The sequence below is a fragment of the Leopardus geoffroyi genome, chromosome C3, assembly GCF_018350155.1.
Source record: "Leopardus geoffroyi isolate Oge1 chromosome C3, O.geoffroyi_Oge1_pat1.0, whole genome shotgun sequence".
Lineage (NCBI taxonomy): Eukaryota > Metazoa > Chordata > Mammalia > Carnivora > Felidae > Leopardus > Leopardus geoffroyi.
In genome coordinates this window covers 142,043,783-142,062,252 of record NC_059338.1, presented here as the reverse complement: position 1 = coordinate 142,062,252, position 18,470 = coordinate 142,043,783, and the positions used below count along the sequence as shown (strand labels likewise).

The 18,470-nt window shown below is 38.1% G+C and overlaps 1 protein-coding gene across 3 annotated transcripts in view; it reads left to right on the top strand.

Annotated features, from left to right (window-relative positions):
- Window positions 1-18,470, top strand: part of RAB2A (RAB2A, member RAS oncogene family) — an 87,535-nt gene that overhangs the window by 49,622 nt on the left and 19,443 nt on the right. For all 3 annotated transcript variants that reach the window (XM_045455150.1, XM_045455153.1, XM_045455152.1), the window contains 3 exons: window positions 4,526-4,608; window positions 4,993-5,085; window positions 13,745-13,856. In XM_045455150.1, the coding sequence (XP_045311106.1) occupies window positions 4,526-4,608; window positions 4,993-5,085; window positions 13,745-13,856 (288 nt within the window). The remainder of the gene's footprint in view (window positions 1-4,525; window positions 4,609-4,992; window positions 5,086-13,744; window positions 13,857-18,470) is intronic.

Genomic DNA, 18,470 nt, shown 5'->3' with positions numbered 1-18,470 from the left:
AAAAACAATGGCTGTTTTTTATAGCTCAGTGCGGCGGTAAGGATGGATGACCAGAATTCATTGGGACCAGGCAAAGGGCCTAGAACCAAGCACTGGGACACAGTCCTGCCTCTGCCCCTCCTCTCTGCCCCCATCCCACCCGCCCCGGGAGTGGGGAGGCTTTTGCCCCCTTCAGCAGTTGTCATCAGCCTCCTCTTGAACAACTGCAGGGGCAGGAAAATACCTTAGACATTCATTCTACTCTCCTATTTACCTCCCATCTGCGGTCTCCAGTTTCTCTTAAGTGGCGGTGTTATTCTTAATTTTTTGAAAGAATTTAACATGGATATTCACAACCATGTTTCTCTTCTCAAGAGGATCTACTTTGGTTTCTGTAGGAAACTCCCTTAAAAAGCTTTAAATAGTGCAGGTTGACTTTTTCTGTGTCCTTGCTGTGGCGACTGAGGCAGCCTAAAAATCACTTTGATTTTTACTGATATTATTGTCATCCAAAACAGAAGTCTGGTCATGCATGTAGATTTCAAAATCTTTTTCCTTAATGAGAGCAGTTCCTTGATCACAGGTCTAGATTTTTAGGTTGAGTCTGTTAGTCAGGTACCTGAGATTTCATTCTTGGGCCTGGACAACTTAACTTGGCTACTTAGAAATCCTTTTTTTCTTCTTTTTTGGTGCTTGGCTGGGTTCTGTATAGCTGGGATTGTTAGACAAATGACTAACAGGGAACAGAGGTATTACTATAATACTGATTGTCACAAATCTTATTTTTCTAACTTTATCAGCCCTTTGGGATCAATCAAGATAACATAATTTGAGAGCCTGCCATATATACTTCAGTGTTCTGAGTTAGGCTATCCCTCAAGGAGAACTAAAGAGGAAACAAGACCAGCATTTGAACAGTGTGTGCCTTTTATATAATCAATAACACTAGAACCAAATGATCACATGGACGTGCTCTTGGGTGTGTGAGGAGAACTAGATAACTATGGGCTGTGGTAGACTAGCTTCCTAGCTTTGTGAGAGAATCAGGGGGCTTGAACTGGTCCTCAGAGGAAATGGAAATTGGGGAGGTGGAGGAAAGCAGTTCTTCAGGCAGAGTTACACAGGCACAAAGGCAGGAACGTTCAGAAGATAGGCAGAGTATCAGTAGGAAAAAAAGTTGGCTGTATGAACAAGACTTTTATCGAATAAGAAGATACAATTCTAGAGAAACAGATCAGATTCCCAAGAGATCAAGACTTAAATTCAGGGTGGTTAGGAATTGTTGAGTGGTAGCTTAATGTGTGTAAAGTTGTATGTTCTAGAGGTAACAAGAGAGGAGGAGGAGTTAAGTTCCCGGCCTGGTTACCACAAAAATTGTTAGCGACAGACAGGCACATGGAGAAGCCAATTTGGGGGATATTTATCTGCCAACCGAAGTCAGTTTTAAAGGTATGGGCTATGGGCACCTGGCTGGTTCAGTTGGTAGAACATGCAACTCTTGATCTTGGGGTCATGAGTTTGCACCCCACACTGCGGGGAGACTGCACTTAAAATTAACACATGAATGAATGAATGGGCTAAAGAATCAAGTTTATTTGATTTAGCAATCCTCACATGGAAAACAAAGGTCTGTAAAGATTCTTTTTCACAGACGCCCTATGACTGTTTCGTACTAAGCATCACTGAAAATAAGCACCTCCCATTATCTGGCAAGGCTGGCTTGCTCGGTTCTTTTTTGCATATCTGGGCATCTTGCTGATTTTTTACAGAACTCAAACAGCTATATTGGGAGCTGATAAACTTATGGCCGCTCTAACCAGGTTTTTTTGGTGCTGTTCACTTAGCCAATCATCCAATTTCCAGTTTCATTAAATGCTTTTTGTTTTTTTAAAACCTTCAGCTACTATTAGGAGTCCCTCTACAAATAATGCTAAATGCTGTTCAGTTTCAAGCTTCTAAAATGTCTTGAGGCCAACACCTTATATTGAAGAGGATCAAAATGACATGTATATTTCCTAAGTTGACGTTCATTTTTGTGTGAAACATTATAGGTTGATCATCATTTGGTCAGGTTATATTAATTATTTATTTTTATTTTTTTAATGTTAATTTATTTACTGAGAGAGAGAGAGAGAGAACACGTGAGCAGGGGAGGGGCAGAGAGAGAGGGAGTGATAAAATCCCAAGCAGGCTCCACGCTGTTGGTGCAGGACCCGATATGGGGCTCAAACCCACAAACCATGACGACATGACCTGAGCCGAAATCAAGAGTCAGATGCTTACCCAGCTGAGCCACCCAGGTGCCCCTCTTAATGTATTTTTTAAAAACTAGATTACTTTGCCTTAATATGTTCAAGGTAATTAACCATTGGGCTAGCTTTATGCAGGTAGTTGTTAAATGTTAAAACATTTTGTGAATAGTTAAGGACGCCATAGTAAAAAAAAAAACTTTATTGGGCAAGATTTATTTCAAGGCCATCAATGCCATTAACACACTAGACCAGTGTGTAGGATGTCTTTCTTACCAGTCAGGTCTCAAGAATTCAGAACTATTCTGAATACTGATCTTTGCTTATTATAAAGTAATCTAGATTTTAAGATGTATAGTTATGTTCATAGTCCTCACTGGTGATGTTTGGCTTTTTATTTGCTCGAGTTTCTGTTTAATTTGTAATGGTAGGCAAAACCAGATTGAATGGATTCAGTATAAAATGATGCATTGTGTACAAAATTCCATACTGGAACATTTGTTTTTGGTAAAACAATACGGGAAGAATGGAAACGGTGTATAGATTTGTTTTTCTTTTTAAAAATCTCTTTTCCCTTTTACTAAAAATCTTTTTTTTTTTTTGTATTATTTACCGAGACTCCTGTGTTGGTATATATAATTCATAGTGAATGACTCTCTTAAAAATGTAGTCCTTAGTTTTCCCACACTAATAAGCAGTTGAAAAAAATTCCCACAATGCTTACATTTTGAACTTGGATTTGAAAGGACTTCTTTGGAAAGATACATCTCAATAAATTACATGAAAACAATTTTAACGAATTTCATGCTTCCAGCTAGTATCATCTAATGTTTTAACCTCAAACTATATGAACTGAGTTGGCTATTTGTACAGTTCTTTTATGTTCTCCGTATTCAGTGTAGCATAAGACATTATTCTAAAAGTGCCAGAATTGTTTGCAAGTTACCAAGAGAGGGTCTCATTTTTAGTTTTCACATAGGGGAAGTTATTTTTACTGAATGTTAGCATGTTAGGATTTACCAGTGTCCTCTTATTTAGGTGGAATGGAGTAATGACCATTTTGTGTACTTGATTAAGACATTAGGATTCATTCTTTCATTTGAGAGGCTTTCTCTGCATGCCTGTGTGCCAGACCGGGTTCTAGACGCTGGGTGCACCGTCTCTGGGGGAGCACTGGAGGGGACGAGTATAGTGGGAGGGCCAAGAAGACAAGGAATGACGGTGTTGAGTGTTAGAACAAGGCAGAACTTGAGCTGTGTGAATTCTGAGGGTTGGAAGGATTTAGTAGTTAGATTGGAAGGTAAGAACTCAGAATACAAACATGAATATTTTTCAGGTTAGTAGATTTTGAGTATAAAACATTGTGAAAACTGGCTTTGTGTTTACTTACTTTACGTACGTATCTTTTCTTAAAGGTAGAAAAGTGATTAAAACTGTGTATTTTTGATAAGACCTGTCTCACTTTTAAACCCTGAGGCAATCCGTACATCCCTCACCAGCCTTAGTGCCACCCGGAAAAGAGAGAAATTAGCTAATTTTGCATAATCTCTGAAGTCTGTTTTCACAAGTGGATAAAAGAAGACTTTTACATCCTGTTGCTTTTTGACAAGCATTATATATCAAATACAGAGGAAATTGATTAAGTGTGGAGAAAAAAATTATATAAATTAAATTCAGAACCATTTTCTGTTTTTCATAATAAAATGATTGCTCAAAGAATTCCATCTGATGACTGTTGAAAGCTCACTGCAGTTTATGATATAACTGATAAAATCTGCATCCTTGGCCTTCCAACAACCTTTACACCAGCAGATGGTGGGCGTAAAGATGTCATTCATCATTTATTTACAATGGACTTTATTTATTCTAGTGTCAACAGCTGCCCCAGGGAGTGGGTTATTGAATTCAAATGTGAGGCTCTGGGTTATTTGCTTCCTTTCAAATTTGTCTTCAGAGCTTAGTTGCTAGGAGTCCATTCTGTGTTCTAATAATGATTCATGTATTGTGAAGCCATTCAGTAAATTGGGTTGTCAGGGATTGCCAAAAAAGGTTTAGAGGTCTTGTTGGGGGCGGCTGTGGGGGGAGTGGGGGGGGGGGGGGGGGGGGGGGGCATGTGCGTCTGGTTGACTTGAGCAGTCGTGGTAGTATTTTGTGACTTTTTCCTAAGACTGGTGAAGTTAGATTTTCTTTCCCTTTGCACACTCATTCCCTACCTGCCCATATTCTATATATGAATGAAAAGAAAACGTAGAGGACAATTTATTAAAGAAAACTCTCAACCTTTTCTTTCCTCACAGGCAGGGCAGGAGTCCTTTCGTTCCATCACACGGTCATATTACAGAGGTGCGGCAGGCGCTTTGCTAGTGTATGATATTACAAGGTGAGAACGTGGGATGTGTCCATCCATTTGGTCAGTGCAGAGACTTCCTCTAAGTAAATACACTTGCCAGTTATCAGAGTATGGCTTTGCCTTTGACCTTAAAACTGAGGTGTCTTGAATTTAAATTTACTACAGAAATCTGCAACTAAATTATTTTCTTATGTAAATAAACACCTAAGTTAATCAATTTGGTAATATTACACATTGGAGTTTTCTAAAGTGGGGTTACATTTCGTTTCCAGATAACCGTACTTGAGATTTGTTTCTCATTACGTAAGTGGATATGGCTAAAAGTAGTTACCTTGAACGGAATGTGTGCTGTTCATTGCACACTACTAGGGAGAACACTTTGAAAACAGCAGTCAAATTTTCTTTTATTTTTAGGAGAGATACATTCAACCACTTAACAACCTGGTTAGAAGATGCCCGCCAGCATTCCAATTCCAACATGGTCATTATGCTTATTGGAAATAAAAGGTAAAAAGATTATCTAAAGCTTTTTTGCATTAACGATGAAGACTGTGGATAGCAGTTTGTGTGATAACTGTTAGAGTGCTTATCTTCTACGTTTGTCCAAATGTAAGTTATTGGTGTCTTAAATTGCAAAATTTTGAAAATCCTAAGGTGATTCTTTCAGTTTTAAAATACAGATGATACGATTTGTGGGACATCATCATCATTGTCGTTATTATTATTGTTATTATTATTATTAGAAATAGTTTTGGTTGGAAGGTAAACTTTAAAGAATAATCTGAAGGAAGTTCATCTGATTCATAATTGAAATAAAACACTGTAGATCACTGTTAAATGTTATCCAAATTATTTTAAATACTTCACAGTAGAAGTAACAATGTGTGCAGAGTTAAGAAAAAATATTTTTCTTTTTTTTATGACTTAATGTGCATTAAAAGTTCATATAATACATATATTATTCAGGTGTATTTTCATGAAAGCCCTGAAACACTTCTAATACTCTTTAGTAGATATCACGTTAGTACTTTTAAACTTACCTCTAAGGCTTTATATTCATGTTATCCTGATTTTTTTTTTTTTTTTTTTTTTTTAATGTTTATTTATTTTTGGGACAGAGAGAGACAGAGCATGAACGGGGGAGGGGCAGAGAGAGAGGGAGACACAGAATCGGAAACAGGCTCCAGGCTCTGAGCCATCAGCCCAGAGCCTGACGCGGGGCTCGAACTCACGGACCGCGAGATCGTGACCTGGCTGAAGTCGGACGCTTAACCGACTGCGCCACCCAGGCGCCCCTCCTGATGTTTTTTTAATCTCATTTCATTTTATATCTCTAGGGAGCATTATTTGCAGCGAACGTCTTTGTGTTCTACATTTAAAATAATAGTACACGGGAAAACTTTTTTGGCCATAGTTTCTCTAAACTTACAGAGTGTGGGAAAGGCTTCACTAATTTTAGTAGAAAATTACAGTGGCAACAAATAAAACTAGTATTCTAAATTTTCATACTTCTATCTTATCAGTGTTTTTCCTTGTGTCTGAAACCTGGTGGGTGGCAGCTTACTGATGGCTTAAATTTGGTTGTTGCCTCTGAGGACCTTATAGTCCCGGTATGTGGAGGAAAAGCATAATATGTACAAAGGTGTTCTCACTACAAAATGGAATGATAATTAAGATTATGGAGGTCAAGGTGGTAATCATACTGTGTCATATAAATGTATCAAACTAGCACATTGTACAGGTTAAACTTACACAGTATTATGTATCAATTCTATCTCAATAAAAAATAATCCCTAAACAATTCTTAAGAAAGTATTTTCGTCACATCTACTTGATCCCCCCAACTCTAAGCTAGTTACCATGGTCTTCCTAAATTTCCAATATTAGATGATTACTTTCTTATATGTGGAGTCCTTTAATCAAAACAAACACAAAAACAAAAAAAACAAAACCTAAATAAATGGAGAGATACACTGTACTTATTGATTGGAAAACTCATTTTTAAGATGGCAGGTCTTCCCAAATTGATCTAAAGATTCATTGTGTTCACAGTCAAAATTCTTCATCTTTATTTATCTTTGAGAGAGACGGCATGTGAGCAGGGGAAGAGCAGAGAGAGAGGAAGATACAGAATCCAAAGCAGGCTCCAGGCTCTGAGATGTCAGTGCAGAGCCTGACATGGGGCTCGAACTCACAAACTGAGATCGTGACCTGAGCTGAAGTCGGACGCTTACCCGACCGAGCCACCCAGGTGCTCCCCACCCCCCACAACCAAAATTCTTTAGGCTTTTTAAGAAGGTGGAAACTAGCAAGCTGATTTTAAAATTTGTATGAAAATGCAAAGATCATAGAATAGCCAGGTTGCACTGTACTGATTTCAAGATTTATTATAAAAGTACTACAATCAGTTTAGTCTGGTATTGACATAGACCAGTGGAAGAGAGTGAGAAATCCAGAAGTAGATTCATACATATATGGTCAATTAATTTTTTGACAAAAGTGCCAAGACAGTTCAGTGGGGGAAAGCATCAAATGGTGCTGAAATAATTGGATAGCCACGGGGGGATGGGGGGGACCTTGACGCTTACCTCACACCATATACAAAAATTAACTGGAGGTGGGGGGCAACTGGGTGGCTGAGTCTGACTCTTGATTTTGACTCAGGTCATGATCTCACAGTTGGTGGGATCAAGCCCCATGCTGGGCTCTGCACTGTTAGTGCAGATCCTACTTGGGATTCTCTCTCCCTCTCTGTGCCCCTCCCCTCCTGGTGCTCATGCATGTGCATTCTCTCTTGCGCGCAAAATAAGTAAGCATTTTTTAAAAATCTGGGAGACGGGATGCCTGGGTGGCTCAGTCGGTTAAGCGTCCAACTTCGGCTCAGGTCACGATCTCACAGTTTGTGAGTTTGAGCCCCACATCGGGCCCTGTGCTGACAGTTCACAGCCTTGGCCTGCTTCCGATTCTGTGTCTTCCTCTCTCTGCCCCTCCCCTGCTCGCACTCTGTCTCTCACTCTTTCTCAAAAATAAATAAACATTAAAGAAAACCTCAATCATTTCACGCTCATTACAATGGCTAAAATTAACAAGATTAACGTAGCAAGTTTTGGCAAGGATGTAGAGGAACTGAAACTCTCATATTGCGGATGGGAATGTAAAATGATACAGCCAGTTGCAAAACAGTTTGGTAGTTTCTCTAGAAATTAAACATGCATACGATAAAACACCTAGGCATTCCGTTCCTAGGTATTTACTCAATGTAAACATGTTTTCATAGGGCCGCACAAAGAATTACACACAAAATACTCTAGCAGGTTGGTTTATAATAGCTCATAAGTGGAAACAATCCACATTTCCAATAATAAGTGAATGGATAAATTGTGATATAGTTCTACAATGGAATACCACTCAACAATAAAGAAGAAAGAGCCATTGATATATGCAGCAAAGTGGATGAATTTCAAAATAATTATGCTGAGGGGTGCCTGGGGAGCTCAGTCAGTTAAGCATCCAACTTCGGCTCAGGTCATGATCTCGTGGTTCCTGAGTCCAAGCCCTGCGTTGGTCTCTGTGCTGACAGCTCAGAGCCTGGAGGCTGCTTCAAATTCTGTCTCCCTCTTTCTCTGAGTCCCTCCCCTGCTCGCACTGTTTCTCTCTCTCTCTCTCTCAAAAATAAATCAACATTAAAAAATAATAATAATTATGCTGAGTGAAAAAACCCAGACAAAAATGAAGATGTGTAATTATATAAATTATAATAGTGAAAACATATATAAAATACTAGAAAATGCAGAAAGCAGATCATAAGTTGCCTAGGGTAAAGTGGAAGGAAAGGATGGATTATAGTGGGGTGTGAGGAAAAGTAGGAGACGTGAATGGCTTCACGGTAAACATGTCAACCTGTCAAACTCACCATTTTATACTAAATGTGCGGTTTCTTCTGTGTCAGTTATACTACAATAAAGTTGTAGAAACAAACCAGTAAGATAGCAAATAGCATTGTATTGTATAGATTTCATTTTAGAAAAAGTTATTTTAATAGAAATCGAGGTTTGCTGTCAAGAGAAAATATTTACTTAAGTGACATTTCAATTATAAAAGGCCAATTGTTACTTCTTTGTGACTAGAAGTGTCTATCATCTTGGCCTTTGCTCAAGGCCTTTCGTGGTTATTCTTCATTTAAATTATGTCACTAAACCTTTTAAGATTAAGGCTTTTGTAGGGAAACTTTAGTCTTTGTAGTATGGAAGTATTCTTACTACCATTCAGTGGTGAGGTATGAAATAATAAGAGAAGAATTTTGGAGAATAAAGAGAATTTTCATACTTCTAATCTTACCAGTGTTTTCCTTGTGTCTCAAACATGGTGGGTGGCCACTTACTGATGGCTTAAGTTTTGTTCCTGCCCATGAGGAGCTTGTAGTCTAAGTGAAAAGGAAAAGCATATTATATACAAGAGGTGTTTCTAATGAGTAGAGATGGGTGGCCCTTATAATTTAAGCATAGTAGCTGTGGAAAGACATTTTAAGGAAGAAACTAGGAGAAAGGAACGAAGAATGTATGACACGCAAAGAGTGAATAGGAATGAACAGAGATAAATGAGGTAATTATTATTAGATGAGGTGAATTGGGGTAGACATGGGAACAGGGAGTAGGCAATTTTTGAATTAGATGAATTAAGCAGTAGGGAGCCAGTGAAGGGATTTGAGAAGGGCAGTGGCCTAGTCAGAGTGACAGATGACACAGATTTTTCTTACTATGGCATTTTAAACTGGTTACACAAGAAATTGGAAGCAGAGCCTACAAAGATGAAAAATTCTTGATAGTCAAGGGTTATAATACAAGCCCTAAACAAAAAGGGGGTATGGGTTTTGAATGCCTTAGGAAGGAAGGATAGTTAAGTAATGGAAACCATTTAAATGGGATTATTGGGAATGAAAGTCAAAGACAACAATATGATTTTTATGCCTGGAAAACTGAGGAAACAAGTAAAGAAGGGTGTGATAAAAGAAAGGTTGTGCCTTCTTTTATGTTTCCTTTTTTATTTATTTATTTTTTAAGTAGGCTTCATGCCCAATGTGGGGCTCGAAAGCACGACCCTGAGATCAAGAGTCAGATGCTCTACTGACTCATACAGCCAGGTGCCCCAAAAGATCATGCATCCTAAATTGCCACTTATTTATTTTTTTATTTTTAACAATCTCTCAAACGTACATGTCTTTAATCCTCTTTGCTAAGATAACATTTGCAAATGCAGACATAATCGGAGATAGCGGGAGTGGAAAACCGTAATTTTATCCCAAAATAAGGTATTATTTAAATATGGCTTATGCTTAAAATGGGATAAAGGTACTTGAGGGGAAAGGTATTTTCTTGAAGATTTCGTGTAATTCAAAGCTAATATTCCCTTAAGAACGATAGAAGAGGAGGCTGATTTCCAGGAACGTGTTTCCACATCACTGTTGCTAGTGTTTCCCCCCCCATTTTTTATTCCTACTAGAATGTAAGCTCCATGAGGCCAGGGGTTTTTAGATTTTTGTCTGTTTTGCTGAGTGGTCTGTCCCCAAATGTAGGAAAGGGCTTGGCACACAGGAAGCCCTCAGATTATAGTTGGATAGTTGCCTGTGCTATAATATTTGTAAACTTAGTTTGCCTTCCTTTTTTGTTCTCATCTTATCACTAATATCTCATAGCATGGCATCTAAATGAACAGTAGTATGACATATCCTTGTGGTTCCCTTTGTAATATTCTATATCAAACTTTCTAACATTTCAGATTTTCAGGAGTATTTTTTTGAGACTTGCACCACTGAATGCTTAGATGACATTTTATGAATTGTAAATTACTTTAAACGTGTAACAACTGTGATAGTTACAGAATCACTCAGAAGGTTCAATTACATAAACAGTGGTGACTGATGATGTCCTGAGTAACAACTTTGTAAACAAAATTGACAGCTTATTCTGGTCAGCCAGCTTGAAAGGTATCCAGTTCCTGGTGAATTTTGTAAAGGTGAAACAGTGATATTACTTTAACATTAGAGGAAACATCTTTGTTTCATCTCTAGTTTGTGTAATGTAAATCTGCATAAAATACTAACGTTCTTTACTGTGCACTCAGTAAAAATAGTGCTGTGAAAGACTGCAAAATTATATGGGAAAGTGATCCACAATATACAGGAAATGAAGAAAAAGGCAAAATACAACAGTGGGTATGAGCATGTTCCAATGGGAAGAAATAGACAATAATAAAGGAGTAATCTAGAATTATGTTCACCAAGATGTTCATTACCTGTGGAAAGTGAAATTATGGGTAATTTTTTCTTTGTATTTTTCCATATTTGACAAAAAGCTCTCCAGTCAGTTTTTCTCAGGAATAGTAATCCTTATATAATAGTAGTCTGGATGGAATCACTCTACCAGCTCTTCCTAGAATGTGAACTTGGATGCTTTATTTCACCTCTTTGTTCCTCTGTTTCCTCATCTGTCAAGTGAATTAAATGAGATAATCCATGTAAAACACTTCACACACTACCAAGTTCATTCCGTGTCACTCTCCTCATCCATTAGTAAAAATGGTTAAGTGAATTGTGGTGCATATTATTAATTCGTCACTAAAAATTGTGTTTATGGAAAAGAGGTCGTGACACAGGCAGCAGGGACAGGTGAAGGAAAGTAGGGCGCAAAGTTGCAGCTGGTGCATGGTTATGCGTATGTGTGACAAAGGTCACTGTGGAGTAGAAAACCAGGACTAAGAAGAAAGAAATTAGAAGTAAGTCGATTTGGGGATGACTGCCCTACTTTCTAGAGTAACCTTCCGCCTCTCCCTGGCTCTCCTCACTCTGCTTACTCTGCTCTTCTGCATTGACCACTCGGTCACACTATATTCTTTATTCAGTAGTCTAGTCCGTCCTCTACCCAGAATGCGCCCTTTTTTGTCTGACTTGTTCATTAGTACATCCCAAGCGCGCTTAGTAAAATTCCTGGCTTATAAAAGACATTCAATAAATATTTGTCAAATGAAATGATTTCCTTTTCTTGGATGTTTCTGTATTTCTAATTTAATAATGATGATACTAGGCATTTATGAAACTAATGCTGAACTAAAGGAAAATTAACATAGATGTGCGATACCAGTCCCATTCTTCAGAGTGCCAGATCTAAAGGGGTGTGAATTTATCACGTGTTGATGAGGATTGTGATACAATGGGAACTTTCAAACACTGCTGCTAAGAATATAAATTACACAACTGCTTTGGAAAGCAACTTTATACTAAGTATATATTCCAGTACAATGGCTTTTGAGCCTTTTGATTTGATTTAAAATAAATGCATTTTATATCATGCCCTAGTATGTGCGTACTTACATAAAAACAAATTCCATGAGACAGTGGGTGATGCACTCTGATATTTTCTTTTATTCCTTACTATTTCACTGAGTCATGGCCCAGTTTGAAAAACACTACCTTTGAAAAGTTCTGGCACATGTACACCAACATGTGTGAAAATTTTTTATCGCAGCATTGTTTATGATAATGAAAAATTAGAAATTACTTTGTCAAATGGAAAATTAAAAAACAAATTGTGTTGGGGTGCCTGCGTGGCTCAATCGGTTCGGCGTCCGACTTCGGCGCAGGTCACGATCTCACCGTTTGTGAGTTTGAGCCCCACGTCGGGCTCTGTGCTGACAGCTCAGAGAGAGCCTGGAGCCTGCTTCGGATTCTGTGTCTGCCTCTCTGCCCCTCCCGCTCCTCTCTCTCTCTCTCTCTCTCTCTCTCTCTCTCTCTCTTTCTCACACACACACACAAATATTTAAAAAATAAATAATGTTGCATTCATTCAATGGACTATGATACAGCAGTAAAACATTAAGAAACTAGATCTACATATATCGTGTTGATAATTGAAAAACATCATGTTGACCAAAATTAACAAGTTGTAGAATGATAGCTATACCTGAATTTTTTTTAATGTGCAAAAAACCCCCTTTATTGTATGGCTGTAAACATAAGTATACGTAGAAAAGACCCGCATGAGTGAAAGTACCAAATACAGACAAGTGGTTACTTTAGACGTAAGAGGGAAAAGAATGAGATCAGGGAACAGACAGGCACACAGGAGGTGAACCAACTGTAACTCGATTTTATTTCTCATCAGAAAGAAATTTAATACAAATGCCAAACTAATATGTCAGGGCTAGGTGGAAGTCTGAGGAGTCTGTTCTTCGTCCTTTTCTGTGTGCTTAAAATCTTTTGCAATAAGAAAACATTTTAGGGGCGCCTGGGTGGCGCAGTCGGTTAAGTGTCCGACTTCAGCCAGGTCACGATCTCGCGGTGCGTGAGTTCGAGCCCCGCGTCGGGCTCTGGGCTGATGGCTCAGAGCCTGGAGCCTGTTTCCGATTCTGTGTCTCCCTCTCTCTCTGCCCCTCCCCCGTTCGTGCTCTGTCTCTCTCTGTCCCAAAAATAAATAAACGTTGAAAAAAAAAAAAATTAGAAAACATTTTATACTAAAGCTTAGAACTTTTTACAGTAAAACACACTCGAAAGACTGCTACTCTCCCCCCCACCTAACCAGAACGGTTCCTGGAGGATAAAAATGAATCCCATGCTTTCCCCCAAAACTCCTGGCCTAGACTTTCTTTCTCTATATCTCTGTTAACGATTTTATTAGGAGTTAAACCAAGTGAGATTAATAATCTAGTTAGTGTTTCCTTAGTGCTTTGGATTTTATTGAGCAGTTTCCTAGAGCTTCTGAAAACTATGCGATTTGTTTTTTAATCACATTCATAGAAACTCAGTCTGACTGAAAGATGAGACTAGTGTAATTCACATTTTTATTTTGAATAAAACTGTTGCCTTCTTTGGGAACCCACTATACTCAAAAGCAGAGTGTTGGGTAGACGCTCTAAGTAGGTTTCCCTTACTTTTAACGTTGTAGAAGTCTGACTCAGAATCTTTCTCCTGTTGGATTGTTTGTTCTTTGAAACTGAGCACTGTGCTATAACTGTTGTGACCTTCATAAGACCTAGAATAGTACAGTTGATGGTTATGTGGTAAAAATTAATTGAAAAAATAGCACAACTTTGAATCTCATGGTGCACTTTCCACCGATGCCTCTGTTTATACTGTGTTGGTTAATAATGTGGCCTTTTATTTCCTTATATTTAGTGATTTAGAATCTAGAAGAGAAGTAAAAAAAGAAGAAGGTGAAGCTTTTGCACGAGAACATGGACTTATCTTCATGGAAACTTCTGCTAAAACTGCTTCCAATGTAGAAGAGGTAAATAAATGGCCCATTTAAATGTTCATCATCTTTTTTACTTAATTGGAACGTATTGTATGCTTTCATATTCACTTTTTCATGTCTCTTCTAAACCTTTTTAGTCTTTATTATCATAGAGTAGGAAGATTCCTTCTGTTTGAAATGCCTTGTCTTACAGCATTCGTCTTAAATCAGACTCCTAAATTGTATTCTGAACCTTCTCTCTAAGCCAAAATGCTTTAACACATCTTTGTATGTATTTATCCTGAGAGGGAAAAAATAACACTAATGAAATTTAGAAAGGTATCAAGACACTAAACATTCGTAGCTATTTGTATCTACTTTTTCTTAAATAGGGAAAGTATTCTTACTATGTAGCATACAAAGCATGGGAATTCTGCCATCTTTAGTAAAATTTAAAGTGTCTCCGTGATTTTCATTGATCAGCCTGAACTGCTACAAGTTTTCTGAACACATCATGTTCTTTTATGCTTTTTGTATTTGGGTATGGTATTTATATACTATACATAGATGAGTAGGCAGTTAATTCTCTCTGAGGTAAAAGTATTGCCACATTCTGTTTTATAACAGGCAGGAAAGAGGCTGGGGCACCTGGCAAGCTCAGTCAGTGGAGCATGTGACTCTTGATCTTGGGGTTGTGAGGTTGAGCCCCACGTTTGGTGTAGAGATTGCTTAAAAACAATATCTTAAAAAAAAAAAAAAAAGCAGGGAAGAGGCTAAGAAAATAAGTAATTTGCCTAGAGTAATGCCACCTTCTGGGTAAGAATCTTAGCAGCAGCTGCAAAAAGGGACTCTAGAAACGAAATGATTTAAAAATCTCCTTTTTCTAAGGATAGCAGAGATGAGGTCCTAGACAGTAGCTAACACAATGCCTCTCATGTAGTAAACAGTGAGTAAATATTTATTAAGAATGTACTTGGAGCTCTTTGAATTAACTTTTGAACCCAGAAATAGACTACAATTATTCAACAGCATTGATATTTTTGCTGGAAAATTATTTCTTAGGTAAGATTTTATCTCTACTTGAAGAAGTGCTCTATGACTGTCCTCAATGCATTTCCTACATTTCCTACAACCACCAATTAATGCTTTACCAGTTGCCAGTAATTACAGTTTGATAACGTACAAAAGTAATACTGCATTTTGCACAGCAAATCCAGAAATTTGTTCTGCCTCTTTGTTCAACTTAGAATAGACATGTAAAGGCACCTGTTTCAGAGAGGTACTCCTTTACTAGAGGTGTTATATTTGAAACCATAAGGGCCGATGTGTGGTAGAGATTTCAAGACCTCTGAAACATATCCTTATTGATTGTTATTGATTTTCTTATTTATTTTGAGAGCCCTAAAGCCAAAACTGTCTACATTTAGTTAAACAAACAAACAAAGTAACTAACATACTATGAGGCATCTGGCTGGCTCAGTGAGAAGAGCATACAGCTCTTGATCTCGGGGTTGTGAGTTTGAGTCCCACATGGGGTGTAGAGATACTTAAGTTAATAAAACTACTCTGAAGTCGGATGACGGAGCATCTACTATTATAAAGTACTCCCAGATTTCTGGCTTTGTTTCTGATGATTTTGTTCATTTTCCTTATTCGTAACCAGAAACCATAGGTATTTTATTTGTAAGCAGCAAATTACTATTGACATTGGGCTGACCACTTAAGTAAATTCCATTAATGTTTTGGCAGCACTTATTACAAAAATCCTGTATATGTGGTGAATAATAATTACATACATTTTGTCTTGAGGCGCTGGCCCCTGGGTGGCTCAGTCGGTTAGGCGTCCCAGCTTCGGCTCAGGTCATGATCTCACGGTCTGTGGGTTAGAGCCTTGCATCAGGCTCTGTGCTGACAGCTCAGAGCTTGGAACCTGTTTCAGATTCTGTGTCTCCCTCTCTGTCTCTGCCCCTCCCCCACTTGTGCTCTGTCTCTCAAAAAAATAAACATTAAAAACATAAATCAATCAATCAATCAATCTGGGCAGGAATTTCCCATACTCATGAGAGAACTTTAATTATGTAAATTAATTTGTCTCTGAGAAGCCAAGGATATTAAGAAATAATCTTTTTAAATCCCATTTTAAAAGATCATAGACGAGCATTACATAATATTAATGATCCATGTGATTTTACCTAATAGCTAAAAATATTTCATGATAAAGTATTCTGAGAAGTTGGAGGACCATTCTGTGATCCACAAAGAGCAAAATCAAACCTGAACCTCTACATGACTTAGGAACTTATTGACCATGAAAGCAATAACCAAAGAGCTTCTGCATCTAGCAAAAATAGGAATGGACTTCCTCACCTCTTCCACCTGCCAACTAAAGCTAAAACTCTGAACATTATATGTAAAACAATAAGAAGACCTGAAGGTGGAGAGAACACCATCTAGAGACCTTGGGATCTGAGGAAAGTGACACAGCAGTGGTTTCCCTTGGTTTTCTTCAGATCAGGCGCTAGGAAAACTGGCAATCCAGAAAGACCAGCAGGTGCAGGGGGAAAAAGAGAAGCCTACCTTCTAGTCAAAGGTCCAGGAAAGCCTGTTAGCAAGAAAATAACCATTCTACTACAGCCAGACATGACAGAAAGTGGTGGTGCTGCTTCTACCATCAGCTTGCCGTCATAAGGTTCTCCCACACTCAACCATTGTCCTGTGGGATCGGGGTCAGAGGAAGCCAGCAAAAGTATAGGTTTAAAAAAAATTTTTTTTAATGTTTATTTTTGAGACAGAGAGTGACAGAGCATGAGCGGGTAGAGAGAGAAAGGGAGATACAGAATCCAGGGCAGGTTCCAGGCTCTGAGCTGTCAGCACAGAGCCCGACACAGGGCTCACACTCACTCACTGCGAGATCATGACCTGAGCCGAAGTCAGACGCGCAACCAACTGAGCCACCCATGCACCCCAAAAGTATAGGTTTAAATAAGGTCCAGAGTCTCATAATGTAGAACCCCAAATGTCCATATTTCATTAGAAAATAATTCTTCATATCCAGAACCAGGAAGATCTCAAACTGAATGAGGGGAAAAAAAATCAATAGATACTAATAGTAAGATGACAGAGACGTTGGAACCATCTGACAAAGATTTTTTAAGCAGCCATCATAAAAATGCCTTAACAAACAGGAGCATGCCTGAAACAAGTGAAAAATAGTCTCAGCAATAGAAATAGAAGTAAGGGGTACCTGGGGGGCTCAGTCAGTTAAGCGTCTGACTCTTGATTTCGGCTCAGGTCTTGATCTCACAGTTGTGAGCTTGAGCCCTGCATAGGGCTCTGCACTGACAGCACGAAGCCTACTTGGAATTCTCTGTCTCCCTCTCTCTCTGTGCCTCCCTTTCCTTCTCTCTCTCTCTCTCTCTCCCTGTCAAATAATTATAATAATAATAATAAACATTAAAAAAAAGAAATATAGGTAAAAAGAAGGACCAGATAGAAATTTTAGAACTGAAAAATATAATAATTGACAAAGGTTCAGTGGATGAGATCAACAGCAGAATGAAGGGGACAAAGGAAAGAAATAGTTAATTGGATGATAGACTAATAGAAACCACTCAGTCTAAACTACAGAGAGAAAATGGACTGGAAAACAAAAATGAGCAGTGATTCAGGGACCTGTGGAGCCATAACCCAAATTCTAACATTGTGTTACCAGATTCCTAGAAGGAGAGAAGAAAGATGGTCCTGAAAAAGTACTCAAAGAAATAACAACTGAAAACTTTTCAAATGTGGCAGAAGATACAAACCTACAGATTCAAGAGGCCGGGCCAACTCCAAACAGGATAAACCCAAACAAATTCACACCAAGCCAAACTTCTTCCATAGTCAAATCTCTGAAAGCTAAAGACAAAAATTATGAGAGCAGTGAGAAACACCTTACCAATTCAATGCCGGCAGATTTCTCATTAGAAACCATGGAAGTCAGAAATACACAGCAATTTCAAGAGCTGAAAGAGAACAGGGTTCAGGATTCTAGAAATAGCAACAATACCTTTGAAGAATGAAGAAAAATGAAAACATCAGATGAAAGAAAACTAAGAATTTACTAATACAAGATCTGCTACAAAAACAGTGGCCAATGGAAGTTATCTAACAAATGAAATGATAAAAGAAGGAATCTTTGAAGGAATACCAGTAACCAAAAGTATGGATAATGGTATATATATAGGAAATATCATAAACCATGGCAGAGAAAGGGGACATCAGGGGAGGTAAGGTTCCTATGACACTCAAATGACACTAGCAGACTGTGATAAGTTATATGTGTAGATATATAAAGTGTAGATATATATGTGTAGATATGTAAAGTCTATATAAAGTTTATACATACAAGTGCAATTCCTGGAGTAACTACTAAAAAATTTCCAAAGAGATAACACTAAAAAATAGATAAATCGGTATGGAATTTTTAAAAAGGTTCAATTAACCCTCAGGCAGAAAAAAGAAAACCAAAAACAGCAACAAAAAAATCAAAATGACAGACTTAAGCCCTCACATAGCAATAATTATATGAAATGTACATGATCTAAATACACAAATCAAAAGAAATTGGCAAAGAGGATTAAAGAACAACAATCTGGATGTCTACAAGAAACTCACTTCAAATATAAT